The 17,142-nt window shown below is 36.5% G+C and overlaps 2 protein-coding genes across 3 annotated transcripts; one reads left to right on the top strand and one right to left on the bottom strand.

Moving 5' to 3' along the window:
• The first annotated feature begins 578 nt into the window (after positions 1 to 578).
• On the top strand, positions 579 to 10,961 carry hbae5 (hemoglobin, alpha embryonic 5). 2 transcript variants are annotated; one of them, XM_034194163.1, is made up of 5 exons: positions 579 to 747; positions 1,537 to 1,744; positions 2,027 to 2,160; positions 10,052 to 10,057; positions 10,949 to 10,961. In XM_034194163.1, the coding sequence occupies exons 1-3, from the start codon at positions 653 to 655 to the stop codon at positions 2,153 to 2,155; spliced, it is 432 nt and encodes a 143-aa protein (XP_034050054.1). In that variant the 5' UTR covers positions 579 to 652; the 3' UTR covers positions 2,156 to 2,160; positions 10,052 to 10,057; positions 10,949 to 10,961. The 2 variants fall into 2 exon arrangements, with proteins under 2 accessions (XP_034050054.1, XP_034050055.1); XM_034194164.1 differs by lacking the exons at positions 10,052 to 10,057; positions 10,949 to 10,961 and having other exon boundaries at positions 2,027 to 2,161.
• On the bottom strand, positions 4,868 to 10,042 carry aqp8a.2 (aquaporin 8a, tandem duplicate 2). The gene is made up of 5 exons (XM_034194161.1): positions 9,749 to 10,042; positions 6,433 to 6,559; positions 6,112 to 6,326; positions 4,998 to 5,132; positions 4,868 to 4,911 (listed from the first exon to the last, which is right to left on the bottom strand). Exons 1-5 carry the CDS (start codon positions 10,012 to 10,014, stop codon positions 4,869 to 4,871), a joined length of 786 nt encoding a protein of 261 aa, XP_034050052.1. The 5' UTR covers positions 10,015 to 10,042; the 3' UTR covers position 4,868.
• Positions 10,962 to 17,142: the final 6,181 nt, after the last annotated feature.

Here is a 17,142-nt window from a genome sequence, read left to right as displayed (position 1 = left end):
TGACTAGAGTACCGCATAATTTAATATGTTCAGGACAGATGTTCCAAATGTTTACACCTTTTACACAAACACAGTGACTTTTTACAGTAGATCGAGTCTTTAATTTATCAAATAATAATGTTCCTCTCAAATTATAACTGGAGTCCTTCATTTCAAACAGATTTTGGACATGTTGAGATAGAAGTTTGTTTTTTGCTTCATACATGGTTTGTATTGTAATATAATCTACTAAATCCTTGAATTTCAGAATATTCAAACAAATAAATAGTGGGTTTGTTGGCTCACTACGAGGTAGTTCGATTCTTTCTGAATCCGTACTGCTGTTCACTGAGTATATGATGTTTAGCTATAAAAATGATTTACCCTCTTTGCATCCAAAATTTTTGAAAATTGTGGTAACAGTGAGATTGGCCTGTGCTTGTGTTCTGGCACCGCTGTCACCAGCTGATAGTGTTTTTACTGACCTCACCCAACTGATGCTTCTATCGGGCCTTGAAGAGTGTTTTTGTGTCACAGGACTTTGGGGTTTGCCATCTGCTCCCCGGGGTTGTGGGAGGCGAGGGTGGCTCTTCACCTAACTCAATTTAAGAAGAACTCCAAACGACTCAGTGGTCGCTGTCCTATTCAGGTGAAAGATCCAAAGACACCCAATATGAGTCTGCATGAGAAAGACAGGAAAGTCCTGAATGCACTGTGGGCCAAAATCTCCAAGAAAGCTAATATTATAGGGGCTGATGCGGTGTTCAGGTGAGGCCGCCAAGTTCTGTTGCTTCTTTTCTTAACATGGCAGAGTTTTAATTCAAAGTTAGTGTTTTCATTGTAAAACACCATCATTAGACTTAAAATACAGCTACCACAAATTTTAATGGTTAAATCCTGCATCTGTATGGAAGCAAATCTGTGCCATCAGAGTTTGAATTTGAATTTTTAAGACTGAATGTTTTTCAGCATCAAAATCAGAGTTTGAAGTTCAATTTCTAAGGTTGACTTTGTTTAGCATCAAAATATTCAGCCTCAAAAACTTCAACCTAAAAAAAAAAATTCAATCTAAAAAAATTTCAACCTAAAAATTCAACCTCAAAAAATTTTCAGCCTCAAAAAAATTCAACCTCAAAAAAATTCAATGTCAAAAAATAGAAAAGCAGGGAGAAGCAATCGATCCCTCTCAGTCATCCAACCTCACAGATTTACTTCCATAAACGATTGAGACAGGGATCGGTTGCTTCTCCCTGCTTTTCTATTTTTGAGGTTGAATTTTTTTGAGGTTGAATTATTTTTAGGTTGAATTTTTTTGAGGTTGAATTATTTTTAGGTTGAATTTTTTTGAGGTTGATCTTTTGGGGGGGGATTTAATTTTTTTTTTTTTAGGTTGAAGTTTCTGAGGCTGAATATTTTGATGCTAAACAAATTCAACCTTAGAAATTCAACTTCAAACTCTAATTTTGATGCAAAAAAAAAAAATCAACCTTAAAAATTCAAATTCAAACTCTGATGGCACAGATTTACTTCCATACATCTCCTTTTTCTTCACTCTAGAATGCTTACCGTCTACCCACAAACCAAGACCTACTTTGCGCACTGGACAGACCTGAGCTCCAAATCTGCTTCCGTGAGAAAACACGGAAGACTTGTGATGGGTGGCGTCGGTCTGGCGATGGACAACCTGACAAACCTGACTGAGGGCCTGCTGACACTCAGCGGGCTGCACGCCTTTATGTCGAGAGTGGACCCGGCCAACTTCAAGGTGACACAGTGACGTGATCGGAATCCCGCAATGAATGGCTTTTCTATTTTGTTCTACTGGTACTGTGCGTTTTTCCGCTGTAAAACGACACAAAACGGACTTTTACGCGCGCGTAAATCCAAATTACGCATTTGCTATCCAAATTGCACGTGCGCAAAATATGTAATTTCTATAAAATACTAAATTTAACTAAATGTTTAAAAAACGGAAATGTTGCACTGCAAAGTGCATTATGTTTCTGCACTCTAAACCATAGAAATACCCCCCCTGGGTCCTCTGCAGATTCTTGCCCACTGCATCATGGTGTCGATTGCCATCTTGTACCCTCAGGACTTCACCCCTCAGGCCCACGTCTCTCTTGACAAATTCATGGCTAACCTGGCTCTGGCTCTGTCTGAGAAATACCGCTAAACTGAACAAAAAGAACAACATAAGGCTGCCCCAGAATCGATGATGTGTGTCATCAGTGTCCTACATGTGTCCCTACACAAGAATATAGAATGACTGAAATGCATTTTTTGGAATATAACACACACACACACTCACGCACGCGTTATTTTTAAGCAAATCTACAAAATTAACAGATTAGATAAAATGAAATTCTCTTCACTCATCAAAAATATTGAGTGTTACATAAAAGTTATGCATTAGCAATAAGCAAACCCACCATAGGGGTAAATGTAGAAGCACCATATAATTTTTATTTCTATTAAAAAAGAACATCACAGTTTGACTCACGACCCAATTTTCACAGTTTTTGGTGACACCAGCTGCTATTTCCTACTTCACAATTTTTATTTTTTAAACAAAGCAGGAAATACATATTAAAGCAGCAAAAATAGGTGATCATAGTAAGGTGGGCACGTCTCTCTGGAAACACTGACTTAAAAATATACTGCTAATTAAGATATGATTTTATTGATCCCATCCTAAGGAAATTTACTTGTTACAGCAACATAGTCAGAAAAAGAGGTGGACAAGCAGAATATAATGAACACACACACAAAAGGAGAACATAGATAAGTTTGTAAAAAATGCTAAAAGCTATGTACACAATTGTGTTTTTTTGTAATTTATATATATATATATATATATATATATATATATATATATATATATATATATATTTATTTTTTTTTACCAAACTTACTTGAACTACAACCCCTGGCAAAAATTATGGAATCACCGGCCTCGGAGGATGTTCATTCAGTTGTTTAATTTTGTAGAAAAAAAGCAGATCACAGACATGACACAAAACTATAGTCATTTCAAATGGCAACTTTCTGGCTTTAAGAAACACTACAAGAAATCAAGAAAAAAAGATTGTGGCAGTCAGTATCGGTTACTTTTTTAGACCCAGCAGAGGGAAAAAAATATGGAATCACTCAATTCTGAGGAAAAAATTATGGAATCATGAAAAACAAAAGAACGCTCCAACACATCACTAGTATTTTGTTGCACCACCTCTGGCTTTTATAACAGCTTGCAGTCTCTGAGGCATGGACTTAATGAGTGACAAACAGTACTCTTCATCAATCTGGCTCCAACTTTCTCTGATTGCTGTTGCCAGATCAGCTTTGCAGGTTGGAGCCTTGTCATGGACCATTTTCTTCAGCTACCACCAAAGATTTTCAATTGAATTAAGATCCAGACTATTTGCAGGCCATGACATTGACCCTATGTGTCTTTTTGCAAGGAATGTTTTCACAGTTTTTGCTCTATGGCAAGATGCATTATCATCTTGAAAAATGATTTCATCATCCCCAAAAATCCTTTCAATTGATGGGATAAGAAAAGTGTCCAAAATATCAATGTAAACTTGTGCCTTTATTGATGATGTAATGACAGCCATCTCCCCAGTGCCTTTACCTGACATGCAGCCCCACATCATCAATGACTGTGGAAATTTACATTTTCTCTTCAGGCAGTCATCTTTATAAATCTCATTGGAACGGCACCAAACAAAAGTTCCAGCATCATCACCTTGCCCAATGCAGATTCGAGATTCATCACTGAATATGACTTTCATCCAGTCATCCACAGTCCACGATTGCTTTTCCTTAGCCCATTGTAACCTTGTTTTTTTTTCTGTTTAGGTGTTAATGATGGCTTTCGTTTATCTTTTCTGTATGTAAATCCCATTTCCTTTAGGTGGTTTCTTACAGTTCGGTCACAGACGTTGACTCCAGTTTCCTCCCATTCGTTCCTCATTTGTTTTGTTGTGCATTTTTGATTTTTGAGACATATTGCTTTAAGTTTTCTGTCTTGACGCTTTGATGTCTTCCTTGGTCTACCAGTATGTTTGCCTTTAACAACCTTCCCATGTTGTTTGTATTTGGTCCAGAGTTTAGACACAGCTGACTGTGAACAACCAACATCTTTGCAACATTGCGTGATGATTTACCCTCTTTTAAGAGTTTGATAATCCTCTCCTTTGTTTCAATTGACATCTTTCGTGTTGGAGCCATGATTCATGTCAGTCCACTTGGTGCAACAGCTCACCAAGATGTGATCACTCCTTTTTAGATGCAGACTAATGAGCAGAACTGATTTGATGCAGGTGTTAGTTTTGGGGATGAAAATTTAAAGGGTGATTCCATAATTTTTTCCTCAGAATTGAGTGAGTCCATATTTTTTTCCCTCTGCTTGGTCTAAAAAAGTAACCGTTACTGACTACCACAATTTTTTTTCCTGATTTCTTATAGTGTTTCTTAAAGCCAGAAAGTAGCCATTTGAAATGACTTTAGTTTTGTGTCATGTCTGTGATCTGATTTTTTTCTACAAAATTAAACAACTGAATGAACATCCTCCGAGGCCGGTGATTCCATAATTATTGCCAGGGGTTGTATATGGATTATTAGATAACATCCCACCCCAAAGTAACTATGGTTCTGTCAGTTTGAAAGAGCGCCCTCTAGTTAACAATATAAGAAGTGCAAATAACTCTGCATTCTCATATTTTTTTATTTTTTTATTTTATTTTTTTCTATTGAAACATACAGAGATAGCACAGTTTAGAGGCAGAGAACAAAGAAAGGTACAACATAAAGTGATCACAGGATGTTATGATGTTAGAAATCTGACAGCAGGTTTGGTGTTTTCTGGGAAACAAAATGTTTTTTGATCATTTCATAACAATTCGTAACTTCTCATCACCCAGAATGAGCCTGCAGACAGAAAGAGAGACAGTAGTGACATGATGGACTATTAATGCATTCATTTATTGATTCATGTATCTATGCGCTTCGGTTACCTGAGCAAAGCCGCCGCCACCAGGCCCCCTGTAATGGGCCCGACCCAGTAGACCCAGTGGTAGGTCCAGTAGTTTGTCAGCAAAGCAGGACCAAAAGCCCGAGCAGGGTTCAGACACGTTCCCGACACGTCACCTCTGAACCAACCAGCAAAAACATGTCCTCGCTTAAACTTTATTCACTTTGGGATTTAATCTGCACACTGTCTCAAAGCTGCAAAAAAGATGAATTATCATAATCTACTTTGTAACTTTATTCATTACCATCAATAGGTAGTTTAATCATTTGCTGCAAAGCAACTGCACTGATAGATTTCATTCAAAAATTAAGTGTTTTGTTATTAGTTTTAGGTATATGTTTTCACGTTCTAGGAGACTTGATTTAAAATTTACATGAGTTCAGAGGTTTATTTACCATACTGCAAAATAGCACATGCAAAACCAAAATTAAATAAAAAATAATGGCAGATAAGATAGCAAATGAAAAAAAATCGAAATCCATCAGATGTGAACCTTGTTTTTTTTCTTCTTCTTTTGCTTCTTTTCAAGTAAAATAAAAATAAACACCCCATGTCTCTAATATGAAATTTTTAAACCAAGTTGAACAAATTTACTAATTAGCTGCTGAAAATTCATAAACACACTGCACATACCACATGCTCATCTATTTTATTTTTATTTCTATTCATTTATTTTGTGCAGTGGCCAGTTTTAGTCATTGTCCTGTGGGACAGTGAGGTGAAACAAAACCAATAATTTAATCATTATAAGTGATATAATCATATAACCTGCATTAGATTAAAAGTGTGTTTTCACAACAAACATGCAATTAAGATCCATCTAAAACAAAATGATTTCACACATTCTTGGAGGTGTGCAGATAAATAATACAACAAAAATTTTAATTAATCTGAATACAATTTTGTTTAACATACTTTTTTTAAGTTATTGTCACATTACTTCCAATTTGTCTCACCATTTTATTTACTTTACTATAAAAAAATAACCCTTTTAATTGCATCTAATTTAATTAATGTGTTAAACAGAATATAATGACACATTTCTTTGTGTTTTAATATTATCATTATTATTATGTTGTTATTTTTTTAGCGCTCACCCTGCTAGGATGTTGATGATGACAGTGCAGCCCACCAGGAATGGAGCCAGCGGTGTTTTGGTCTTGCTATTGACCGCTGCCAGCAGCACCACCATGGTGACCAAACAGGTCATGGCCACCTCTCCAAAGATGGCCGCAGACAGTTGGCTCTCGGACTTGAGGATGTCAAATGCTGCTCCAGAGGCATTGAGGTAGCGTTCTGGAGGCGTCATGACCTGTAAAAGGAGGGCAGGAAGTCAAACTCTTCTTTTGTGTATTAAAAAAAAAAAAAAAAAACTGCACCAAGTGCAGAAAATATGTGCATTTGTTTGGAGGTTTGACCTTTGCCATTCCAGCTCCCAGCACTCCTCCAATCAGCTGGCAGACCAGGTAGGGGCCCACCAAGATCAGGTCCATGCCACCACACATATAAATGGCCAGAGTGAAGGGGGGGTTGAAATGGGAACCGCTGGACAGATGAGAAACCTTTTAAAATGTGAGCTGTAAAATTCAATCCCACCACACGTACTTTCAAAATAAAATTTGATGATTTTTTTCCCCCCTCTTGGCTTTTGCAGAAGAAACATTTGGGCATGTACCCTGTTAAACGCAATAATATTGTACAGTAAATTTATACCATCAGAGTTTGAAGTTGAATTGTTTAGCATCAAAATATTCAGCCTCAAAAAAATTCATCCTAAGAAAAAATTCAACCTAAAAAAAAATTAAACCTCAAAAATTCCACCTAAAAAAATATCCTCAAAAAATTCCACCTAAAAAAATTCAACCTCAAAAAATGTCTCAATCGTCCAACGTTCAACCAATCACGTTTTGCTCCATTGGTCATGTAACACTGAGATCAAATCAAAAGAAGAAGAAAATGACGTAATACATTGCTGAATGTTGGATGATTGAGACAGGGATTGATTGTTGCTCCCTGCTTTTCTGTTTTGTGAGGTCGATATTTTTTGGGGGGGGGGGGGGGGGGTTGAATTGTTTAAGGATGAATTTTTTTAGGTTGAACCTTTTGAGGCTGAATATTTTGATGCTAAACAAATTCAACCTTAGAAATTCAACTTCAAACTCTGATTTTGATGTTAAAAAAAATCAACTTTAAACATTCTAATTCAAACTCTGATGGCACAGATTTACTTCCATACAATAAGTGAGGAGATCGATAAACAAGTTCAACCCCTCCACATTATTAGTACGATAACTCAAAAACAATAAATGCAATTATCCTGTAAGTCACTAAATTAAACAATGAGGATAAACTGGTTAAAATTTGGTGAACTTTGATGGACCAGATACAGTAGTGTTCAGAATAACAGTAGTGCTATGTGACTAAAAAGATTAATCCAGGTTTTGAGTATATTTCTTATTGGTACATGGGAAACAAGGTACCAGTAGATTCAGTAGATTCTCACAAATCCAACAAGACCAAGCATTCATGATATGTACACTCTTAAGGCTATGAAATTGGGATATTAGTAAAAAAAAAAAAAAAAGTAGACAAGCGGGTGTTCACAATAATAGTAGTTTGGCATTCAGTCAGTGAGTTTGTCAATTTTGTGGAACAAACAGGTGTGAATCAGGTGTCCCCTATTTAAGGATGAAGCCAGCACCTGTTGAACATGCTTTTCTCTTTGAAAGGCTGAGGAAAATGGGATGTTCAAGACATTGTTCAGAAGAACAGTGTAGTTTGATTAAAAAGTTGATTGGAGAGGGGAAAACTTATACGCAGGTGCAAAAAATTGTAGGCTGTTCATCTCCAATGATGTCCAATGCTTTAAAATGGACAAAAAACCAGAGACGCGTGGAAGAAAATGGAAAACAACCATCAAAATGGATAGAAGAATAACCAGAATGACAAAGGCTCACCCATTGATCAGCTCCAGGATGATCAAAGACAGTCTGGAGTTACCTGTAAGTGCTGTGACAGTTAGAAGACGCCTGTGTGTAGCTAATTCATTTGCAAGAATCCCCCGCAAAGTCCCTCTGTTAAATAAAAGACGTGCAGAAGAGGTTACAATTTGCCAAAGAACACATCAACTGGCCTAAAGAGAAATGGAGGAATATTTTGTGGACTGATGAGAGTAAAATTGTTCTTTTGGGTCCAAGGGCCGCACACAGTTTGTGAGACGACCCCCAAACTCTAAATTCAAGCCACAGTTCACAGTGAAGATAGTGAAGCATGGTGGTGCAAGCATCATGATATGGGCATGTTTCTCCTACTATGGTGTTGGGCCTATATATCACACACCAGGTATCATGGATCAGTTTGGATATGTCAAAATACTTGAAGAGGTCATGTTGCCTTATGCTGAAGAGGACATGCCCTTGAAATGGGTGTTTCAACAAGACAATGACCCCAAGCACACTAGTAAATGAGCAAAATCTTGGTTCCAAACCAACAAAATTAATGCCTCACAGATGTGAAGAAATCATGAAAAACTGTGGTTATACAACTAAATACTAGTTTAGTGATTCACAGGATTGCTAAAAAAGCAGTTTGTACATAACAGTTTTGAGTTTGTAGCGTCAACAGCAGATGCTACTATTATTGTGAACACCCCCTTTTATACTTTTTTTTTTACTAATAGTGAAAATCTACTGAATCTACTGATACCTTGTTTCCCATGTAACAATAAGAAATATACTAAAAAACTGGATTAATCTTTTTAGTCACATAGCACTGCTATTATTCTGAGCACTACTGTGTATATATATATATGAAAAATAGGGAGTTCAAATTAAATTTAAAAATAAAATTAAAATTCTCCACAAGGGAAAAGAAAGTACAGAAATAAAATAAATAAAGAAGAAAAATAAGAGAAAATGTTTAAGTTTGATAAGATAATGTCTGCCGCAGTTTTTTTAATCATTATGTTGCACTGGAAAAATAAAGAGATGAATATATCTCGCTGTGTTCAACACAATATGAAATCATTTTTACACTCTATCATCTGACCAAAGAAGTAGGATAAACATCCATGATCTACCTGCTATTATAGATTAAAGTGATTTTGGAGATTCCTGTCAAAAATTCATTGGTGATTATGAAAGATATGTTTTACAATAAAAATGAATATTTTACTTTGCAAATTTGAATTTTTATGTTAGTATTCATGATGGAAAGAGATGCTTACTACTGGAGGGGGATTATTCATATATATATATATATATATATATATATAACAATATTACTCTTTGGAATAAATCAGAACCTCCCCACCAGAAAAGGTTGATGGATCCACCCCTGGTTGGACATGAACCATCAATCTTCAGGCTGCCACAGCACCACTACTGAAAACCTGACTGCATTAATTATTACTCACTGACAAGGTTAAAATTACACCTTCAGAGTTAAAATTACACGTGTGTTAAATTACACTTTAAAGAGTTAAAATTAACTGAAAGATTTGATTGCAATAATTTCTCAGATTTTGCGGTGCATTCTGCATCTGAAAGTACAAACTAAAGAGAGAATAACTTACTAGTCCAGTAAGAGGGAAAAATGAGGCGTTTTAGTTTGTTTTAAGCTGATCTGAATCTGGAATGAATCATTTGACTTCTCGTGTAAAAATCTGACTTGGACCAGGGTGCTTTAAAAGCTGTGCAGAATGGGAGCTGTTTGAACCAAAGCAGCTTTTCTGACCTGATGTTGTCCATGAGGGCCACCAGCACCGCCACCGCCAGTCCGTGTGCCAGAGCCGGCTGCAGCCGTCCAGCTGCAGGCACGTTCTCAATCACAGACACACAGCCGATAAAAACAAAGAACATGGTCCCCACCATCTCTGCCAGGCACGGCTGGAACAGAGTCTCGTACTTGTTGGGGGTCCGGGCCGGACGAAGCTTCTTGCTCTTCTCCATTAGAGTTTCATTTGTGTCCATTTCCATTTTCTCAACTCCCATCGCTGCCATGAAGAGCCTCTCCTTGTGCTCCAGGCTGATCCGGATCAGAGGAGTGCACACATCTCCAGCTGACCCATCTGCAAACTGTGTCAGTGACACTAATCATTTATGCTGAGCTGATGTTATGTCACAGATCATAAAACATTAAAGGTGTGCGCGCAGGTTCGTATCAAAGTCTCCAAGTGACCTGTGCACTAATCAGGTTTGACCTTCAGTTCATACACAACTACTCCAACTCTACATGAAGTCTGTGAAGGGATTTTAGCCCCCAATAAGTCCTCTGTGACCTTTGTGAAAAGCTTTGCAGACGATACGGTCTGAACCTGAGTTACCAGGTGCAAAAGCTTGACTTTGTCCCTTCTCCTGATCAGCATCGTGTCTGCAAAGTCATGAGATGTAAAACCGTACGTGCAGTTTTAATAAAGCCAAAAAACATTGCAGGATGCACTTTGTGCATTTGAAGAAGTCAGTCCGCTGTTACTTTTGTCTGCTGGTTCAGAATCTTTTGGTACATTCACATGGAAACAGACAACTAACGGGTATTTGATATCTTAGAAACCAAGAGTATGACCTTGGCTTATTCTATTTTTATCCAACAAAGTAGAAGTTAACAGAAATGTGTCAGAAATAGCAGCTTGATGGTTAAATCATCCACAGATGCTTAAGCTTGAAAGATCTAAACAGTGTGATAAAAGGTGTCAAACAGAAGTGTGCCCTTGAGCTTTAATAACGTGTTAATTTATGTAAAACCTATAGATGCGATTTGAAAACTACATCTTCAATTTATGAGGCTATGGAATGGCACCTTCTTTCCCAGAAACCTCTGACACAGCAATTGTGTGCAGCTTCAAGGTCTATATTATGTCATTTTTACTCTATGAAAAGTAGGTCAAAACTAACAGTATGACCTTGAGCTCCATTAGTATCATTATTTATCCAAAAGATGGTCAAATACAGACAATACAACAATGAAGATGTAACACCAAGATTATTTTGTCTGATTTCTCCAAGTAGCTCAAAGTCAGTGAAATACAACAACATGACCTTGAGCTTCATTAGCATCCTTATTTTTTTAATTCTATGTTTCAGTAAAGGACAGAACATCTGCATTTGTCCCTGTGACCGTTCAGATAAAATTACCCCGAAACAAGAGTATATGACTTTGAGCATCATTAACATCCTTATTTATTTAGCAGTGTTAAAACAATTCATTTTAAAGTGAGGTTTGAATTACCAGTATTAACAGATAGACTAAGTAAATTATTTCCCCTTAAAAGGAAAAAATATCTTCCCTTTTAAAGCTCAAATAACATGTTTATATAGTTTGCTGTCAGTTGTATCAATACCATAAATATAATTATTTCATTTGTAAAATTAATTATTGTATAGACCCTGTGTAGCACACTACTAGCAAGCTCTATGCTAACTTGTGGCAGGTGCTGTCATATTAGCTAGCTGTGCCACATAACCATTTTTTATATACATTTCTGCTCTATCAAAGTCCTAATAACAACATTGTTTGCAGTTGTAATACGATATTATACAGCACAAATACACTCTCTTCACATTGTCGGTAACTGGTTATTGTGTATAATTATTATTGTGTATAATAATAACAGTGTAACATGCTAGCTAGCTACTGTGGCATATTCATGCAACAGCTAACAGATAGCCATGCCACATAATGTAATTTTATAAAAATATGTCCTACTAAAAAAAACAAAAAACAGTTTGGACGGTCAGACAAGGCTGGATAGTACAAATACACTACTTTCACATGCAATCCAGCCATCTATCTTAAGTCAAGATTTGATGCTTCAATTGTCATGTCTCAACCTATTTGTAAGCAAATGGAGTTTTTGGCTTTAAATGTAAATATAGCCAAATCCTTCTCTTTAACTGTTGTTGGTTGTTATAGACCCCCATCTGCCAGCAGGGAAGCATTGTCAACTTTAAAGCATCTTCTGTCTAAATTAAATTACAATGAGATTTTAATGGCAGGAGACAACTGGGATTGGTTAAATGCAATTTCTGATGAATTTAAATGCTTCTGTGACTCTGTAAATTTTAGCCAGTTGATCAGTCAACCAACTAGGCCAAATATTAAAAATCCAGAAAAGTCCACTTTGATTGATCTAATTCTAACAAATTCTCCCCACAAATTTTCCTCTGTGGGTGTTTTCTGCAATGATTTGAGTGACCATTGTGTAGTTGCAGCTTGCAGAGACACAAAAATCCCTAAATGTAAAGCGCGCATTATTTTCAAGAGGAATTTAAAGAAGTTTAATGAACAAGCTTATCACCATGATCTGTCTTTGGTTAACTGGGAACATGTAAGTCTGTTGCCAGATGTTGAGCTAGCTTGGATATATTTTAAGGAAAACTTTGATAAAACTGTAAATAAACATGCTCCCATGAGAAAATTTAGCGTGAAGGGGCGAGAAAACCCCTGGTTCTCTCCAGAACTGTCTGATGCCCTTCATCAGCCTAACGTGGCATGGGCCAAAGCCAGAAGAAGTGACTCTGCCAGTGATTGGTCTATTTTTAGACAACTAAGAAATAAATGCACATCTTTAATTAAAAGAGTCAAATCTGAATATTTCTTATCTGTCAGTACTGAGAATCTTAATAAATAAAATTTTATAAAATTTTATAAAATTTTGGAAGGTCATCAAGTCTTTCTCTGTAAATAAGCAACCCCAGGTTCTTCCCCATTTTGTTTTAAAAGTCTCAGTTCCGGTGTATGATAGAGCTGAAGTCTTAAATTGCTTCAATAAGCACTTTGTGTCTTCTGGTTATTTATTTGACTCTAGATGTTGATCTGCCCCTGTGCCTCACTGTACAAACTCTCAAATATTTTCTGGGGGACCTTTTTCATTTGTGCCTTTTACTGTACAGCAAGTTCGCAAGGCTCTCAAAGCTCTGAATCACAGAAAGCCTCCTGGGCCTGACTTGATAGAGCCTTACTTTTTGAAAATGGCTGCTGAATTTATTGCACAGCCTCTCACAATACTTTTTAATCTATCAATCGAGAGCAAAGAAATTCCTTTAGTTTGGAAGTCAGCATTTGTTGTTCCTCTATTAAAAGGAGGGGACCCTGCAGTTTTAACTAATTACAGACCAATATCAAATTTGTGTGTTTTATCAAAAATTCTTGAATCTCTTGTATGTGATCAACTTAAAGAGTTTTTATACTCAAATGAGCTTTTAGAAAAAAGCACAGTACCATCACTGCTGCAACAAAAGTGATCAATGATATACTGATTGCGCTTGATAAAAAGCAGTACTGTGCAGCGCTCTTCATTGATCTGTCAAAAGCCTTTGACACTGTGGATCAGCTTGTCTTAAAGCGTAGGCTCGTCAGCTTTGGTCTGTCAGATGATGTAGTTTCCTGGTTCACAAATTATTTGAGTGACAGGAGCCAGTGTATTAAATGTGATGCGTTGTGTTCTGAATTTATGAGTATTCACAAAGGGGTGCCACAGGGTTCTGTATTAGGACCTTTGTTATTTATCATGTATGTAAATGATTTAGGACATAATGTCTGATGCCAGTGTGCATTTGTATGCTGATGATACAATCATTTACTGCTTTGGTTCATCCCCGGTCAATGCTGTCAAATCTTTGCAAAAAGCTTTTGATGTGGTGCAGCACAAACTGCTGCAGCTAAAACTTGTCCTTAACTCTGACAAAACTAAACTCATGTTATTTTCAAATTCTAGAAAAGGTCCTCAAACTGCCCCCACAGTGTCCACACTTGAGGGAAATGAAGTTGTGGTGGTTCATTCATACAAATATCTTGGTATCTTGCTTGACGACACTCTTACCTTCAAACCCCACATTGAGAATCTTGTGAAGAAACTTAAATAGAAACTGGGATTTTTCTTTCAAAATAAATGTTTTTCTTTTGAGGTTAGAAAGCGCCTTGTTACTGCAACTTTTTTTTTTTTTTTATTTTAGATTATGGAGACCTGTTATATATGAATGCTTCAGCTCAGTGCCTGAGAAAGATTGACTCTGTATATCATGCTTCCTTGAGTTTCATTACGAACTGTAGGACCCTGACTCATCATTGTGAACTGTATTCTCGAGTGAGATGGCCTTCTTTGTCCACCAGGAGGTTGATCCACTGGTATACTTTTATTTATAAGGCCATGCTTGGATTACTGCCCTTGTACATCTGTAACTTAATCACATAGAGAAGTGTTGATTCATATGGTTTGCGTTCCAGCGAACATTTGCTACTCTCTGTTCCTTATGTCTGCACTGAAACTGGAAAAAGGTCCTTCACCTTCTCTGCCCCTTCTTCATGGAACACTTTGCAAAAGGACTGGAAACTTACAGAACTGATCACAATAAATGACTTTAAAGCCAGACTGAGAGCACTTGAGACAGCCTCCTTCACATGTACTTGTGTTAATTAATTTATTCATTTATTTGTTATACAGTAACTGTATTTTTATTGCTGCATCTTGGCCAGGGCTCCCTTGAAAAAGAGGTTTTTAATCTCAGTGGGACTTCCCTGGTAAAAATAAAGGTTAAATGAAAAAAAAAAAAAAAAAACTTCCAGTGAAGTTGAGACGTTGTGTAAAATGTAAATAAAATCCTCTGCAAATTGCAAATCCTTTTCAACCTATATTCAATTAAATACACCACAAAGACAAGATATTTAATGTTCAAACTGATAAACTTTATTTTTGTGCAAATATTTTTAATGCAGTGCCACCTGAGGGATCGAAGGTCACAGGCATTCAATATTAGTTTTCGGCCTTTCCGCTTACGTGTACAAAGTTCTCCAGATTCTCTGAATCTTCTGATTATATTATGGACTGTAGATGACAGAATCCCTAAATTCCTTGTAATTGAAGGGTGATTCTTAGACTACGGGCACTTATGTCCTTTGATCATATTGTATGAAAAACAGAAAAAAGGGGAAATTTCACACTTTTATAGTTATCTTTACAATGAAACTGTTACGAAAGTTGTTCTAGTAGTCTATGATGACTTTTTCACCTTTTTTCAGCATCATTATATGCAAATATTGCCGTTTTGTGCTTGTCCCACACCCAGACTTTTGATCTTCAATGATGAAAATGAATGGTAAAGAAACGTTTTTTCTAATGTTTTAAAATACCTCTGAATAAAATATCAGTAAAATAATCAAAACATAATTGGGGTATTCAATGTCATACAACTGTTGTGATTTTTTTAAACAAAATGTAGTTGTCCCCCACTATTGCCGTAATTTCCACCACAACACTGTAATGTCCCTTTAAACAGTTTGTATGAAAGATTGTTTGGATAGTTTCTATGGAGATAAACAGTGACATCAGAGCACATGTATATATAGCGCCAAATCACAACAAACAGTTGCCCCAAGGCGCTTTATATTGTAAGGCAATGGTGTGGTGGAAATTACATTTACAAGGCCAATAGTGCCCATAGTTAAAGAATCACCCTGAACGTTGATAAACATTGCTCTTAAACTGTTGGACTATTTTTCACACACTTTGCAGTTGTTCACAAAGTGGTGATCCTCGCCCAATCTTTGCTTGTGAACAGCTTTTGGGGATGCTCCTTTTATACCCAATCATAACACTCACCTGATTCCAATTAACCTGTTCACCTGTGAAATGTTGCAAACAGTTGTTCTTTGAGCATTCATCAACTTTCCCAGTCTTTTGTTGCCAGTCCCAGCTTTTTTGAAATGTGTTGCAGGCATCCATTTCAAAATGAGCAAATATTTACACAAAAACAAAAAAGTCTATCAGTTTCAACATTAAATATCTTGTCTTTGTGGTGTATTGAACTGAATATAGGTTGAAGAGGACTTGCAAATCATTATATTTTATTTACAGTTCACACAATGTCCCAACTTCATTGGAATTGGGGTTGTAATATTAATAGGTAGAACCCGTGCTAGCTATGTAGCTAGCAGGCTAATTACTTCACAAAATTATTTAAACACATTACAAACATTCCTTACACTTCTCTGAATCTTACACTTTAATGACTTTGAATTTTTTTTTTTTATCTAAAGAATAAAAAATAGCCTTTCAGAGTTAGCACACAAATAGCATACAGTGTTATTTAACTAACACTTGCCTTTTTTTATCTACTTTCTTCTCATTGTGAAACACTATTTGAAATGTTTATGACTCCAAAGATAACTAAAAGAAATCAAACATTTGCACTTGTCCTGAGATAAGCTTTATTTTTTTAAATGCTTGGCTTCTACTCAACTTTTCATTTTAACTGTCAATAAAGAGTTTTATGACGTGACCAGGGTTCCATCACTTCTTCTTTGGACTTCACAGGTGCGATGAAGGCCGGTGGAATTTCATTTGATACTGGCTGTTTAGTTCAAAGTTCTGAGTGGAAAGTGCAGCTATAATTACTTTTATTACTTAAACAAGGTGCAAGGACGGGTCACTGCCCTGCACCATAAAACTAAACTAGCTTCATAAACCTTTCTTGTCAAACAAAAACCTCATAAATGACACTTTCTAAAAAAAACATGTAATTGAAAATTAAATGACTGATTAAAGGCTTGAATTATAGAAACTGGAGATGATAATATAAACCATCAGAAGTACGTAGTTTGACATTAATTTGGTGAATTTCTCAATCAGCAGTACTGTGTTTTTCAATGCTAAAGGACACTAAGTGGCAGACTGGAATTGAACCACAAAACTTTTTGGTTAATAGCGTTATGACATCCTCTGACTCCTGTTTTGTTTGTTTTACTTTTTAAAGAAAAAAGATTACAAGCTGTTCTGTTTAAGTAACAAAATCAATTTTCACTTTTCAAATTGCTCTCATTTAAATGTAAAAAATAAAAATAAATAAAAAACAGTGCACGTTTTTGTGCCTGACTTGGGGATTAAGGACCTTGCCCCTTGCTCCTGGTGTGCAGTTGAGCACCTTTGCATGGCAGCACCTTCACATCAGTGTGTGTGTGTCTGTGTGTGAGAGAGAATGTGAGGCATCATTGTAAATTGCTTTGAACTCAGCCACATGGGGTGTGCAGCCAGTACATTCTGAGTGCTGGTCCCAAGCCCGGCTAAATGAGGAGGGTTGTGTCAGGAAGGGCATCCCGCGTAAAACAAGCCAACCCATCTATGCAGACTCAGAATC

The sequence above is a fragment of the Thalassophryne amazonica genome, chromosome 18 (assembly GCF_902500255.1).
Source record: "Thalassophryne amazonica chromosome 18, fThaAma1.1, whole genome shotgun sequence".
NCBI classification, from domain to species: Eukaryota; Metazoa; Chordata; class Actinopteri; order Batrachoidiformes; family Batrachoididae; genus Thalassophryne; species Thalassophryne amazonica.
The sequence above is the reverse complement of the archived record's forward strand: the minus strand, read 5'-3'. Positions and strand labels throughout refer to the sequence as shown.

What these genes read in the sequence shown, in the direction of transcription:
- hbae5 (XM_034194163.1), top strand. Translation starts at nt 653, where the DNA reads ATGAGTCTGCATGAGAAAGACAGGAAAGTCCTGAATGCACTGTGGGCC. An exon ending in GGGGCTGATGCGGTGTTCAG is followed by an intron (nt 748 to 1,536) that starts GTGAGGCCGCCA and finishes TCTTCACTCTAG; the next exon opens with AATGCTTACCGTCTACCCAC. An exon ending in TGGACCCGGCCAACTTCAAG is followed by an intron (nt 1,745 to 2,026) that starts GTGACACAGTGA and finishes GGTCCTCTGCAG; the next exon opens with ATTCTTGCCCACTGCATCAT.
- aqp8a.2 (XM_034194161.1), bottom strand. Translation starts at nt 10,014, where the DNA reads ATGGCAGCGATGGGAGTTGAGAAAATGGAAATGGACACAAATGAAACT. An exon ending in GCCCTCATGGACAACATCAG is followed by an intron (nt 6,560 to 9,748) that starts GTCAGAAAAGCT and finishes TCATCTGTCCAG; the next exon opens with CGGTTCCCATTTCAACCCCC. An exon ending in ATCATCAACATCCTAGCAGG is followed by an intron (nt 5,133 to 6,111) that starts GTGAGCGCTAAA and finishes TGGTTGGTTCAG; the next exon opens with AGGTGACGTGTCGGGAACGT.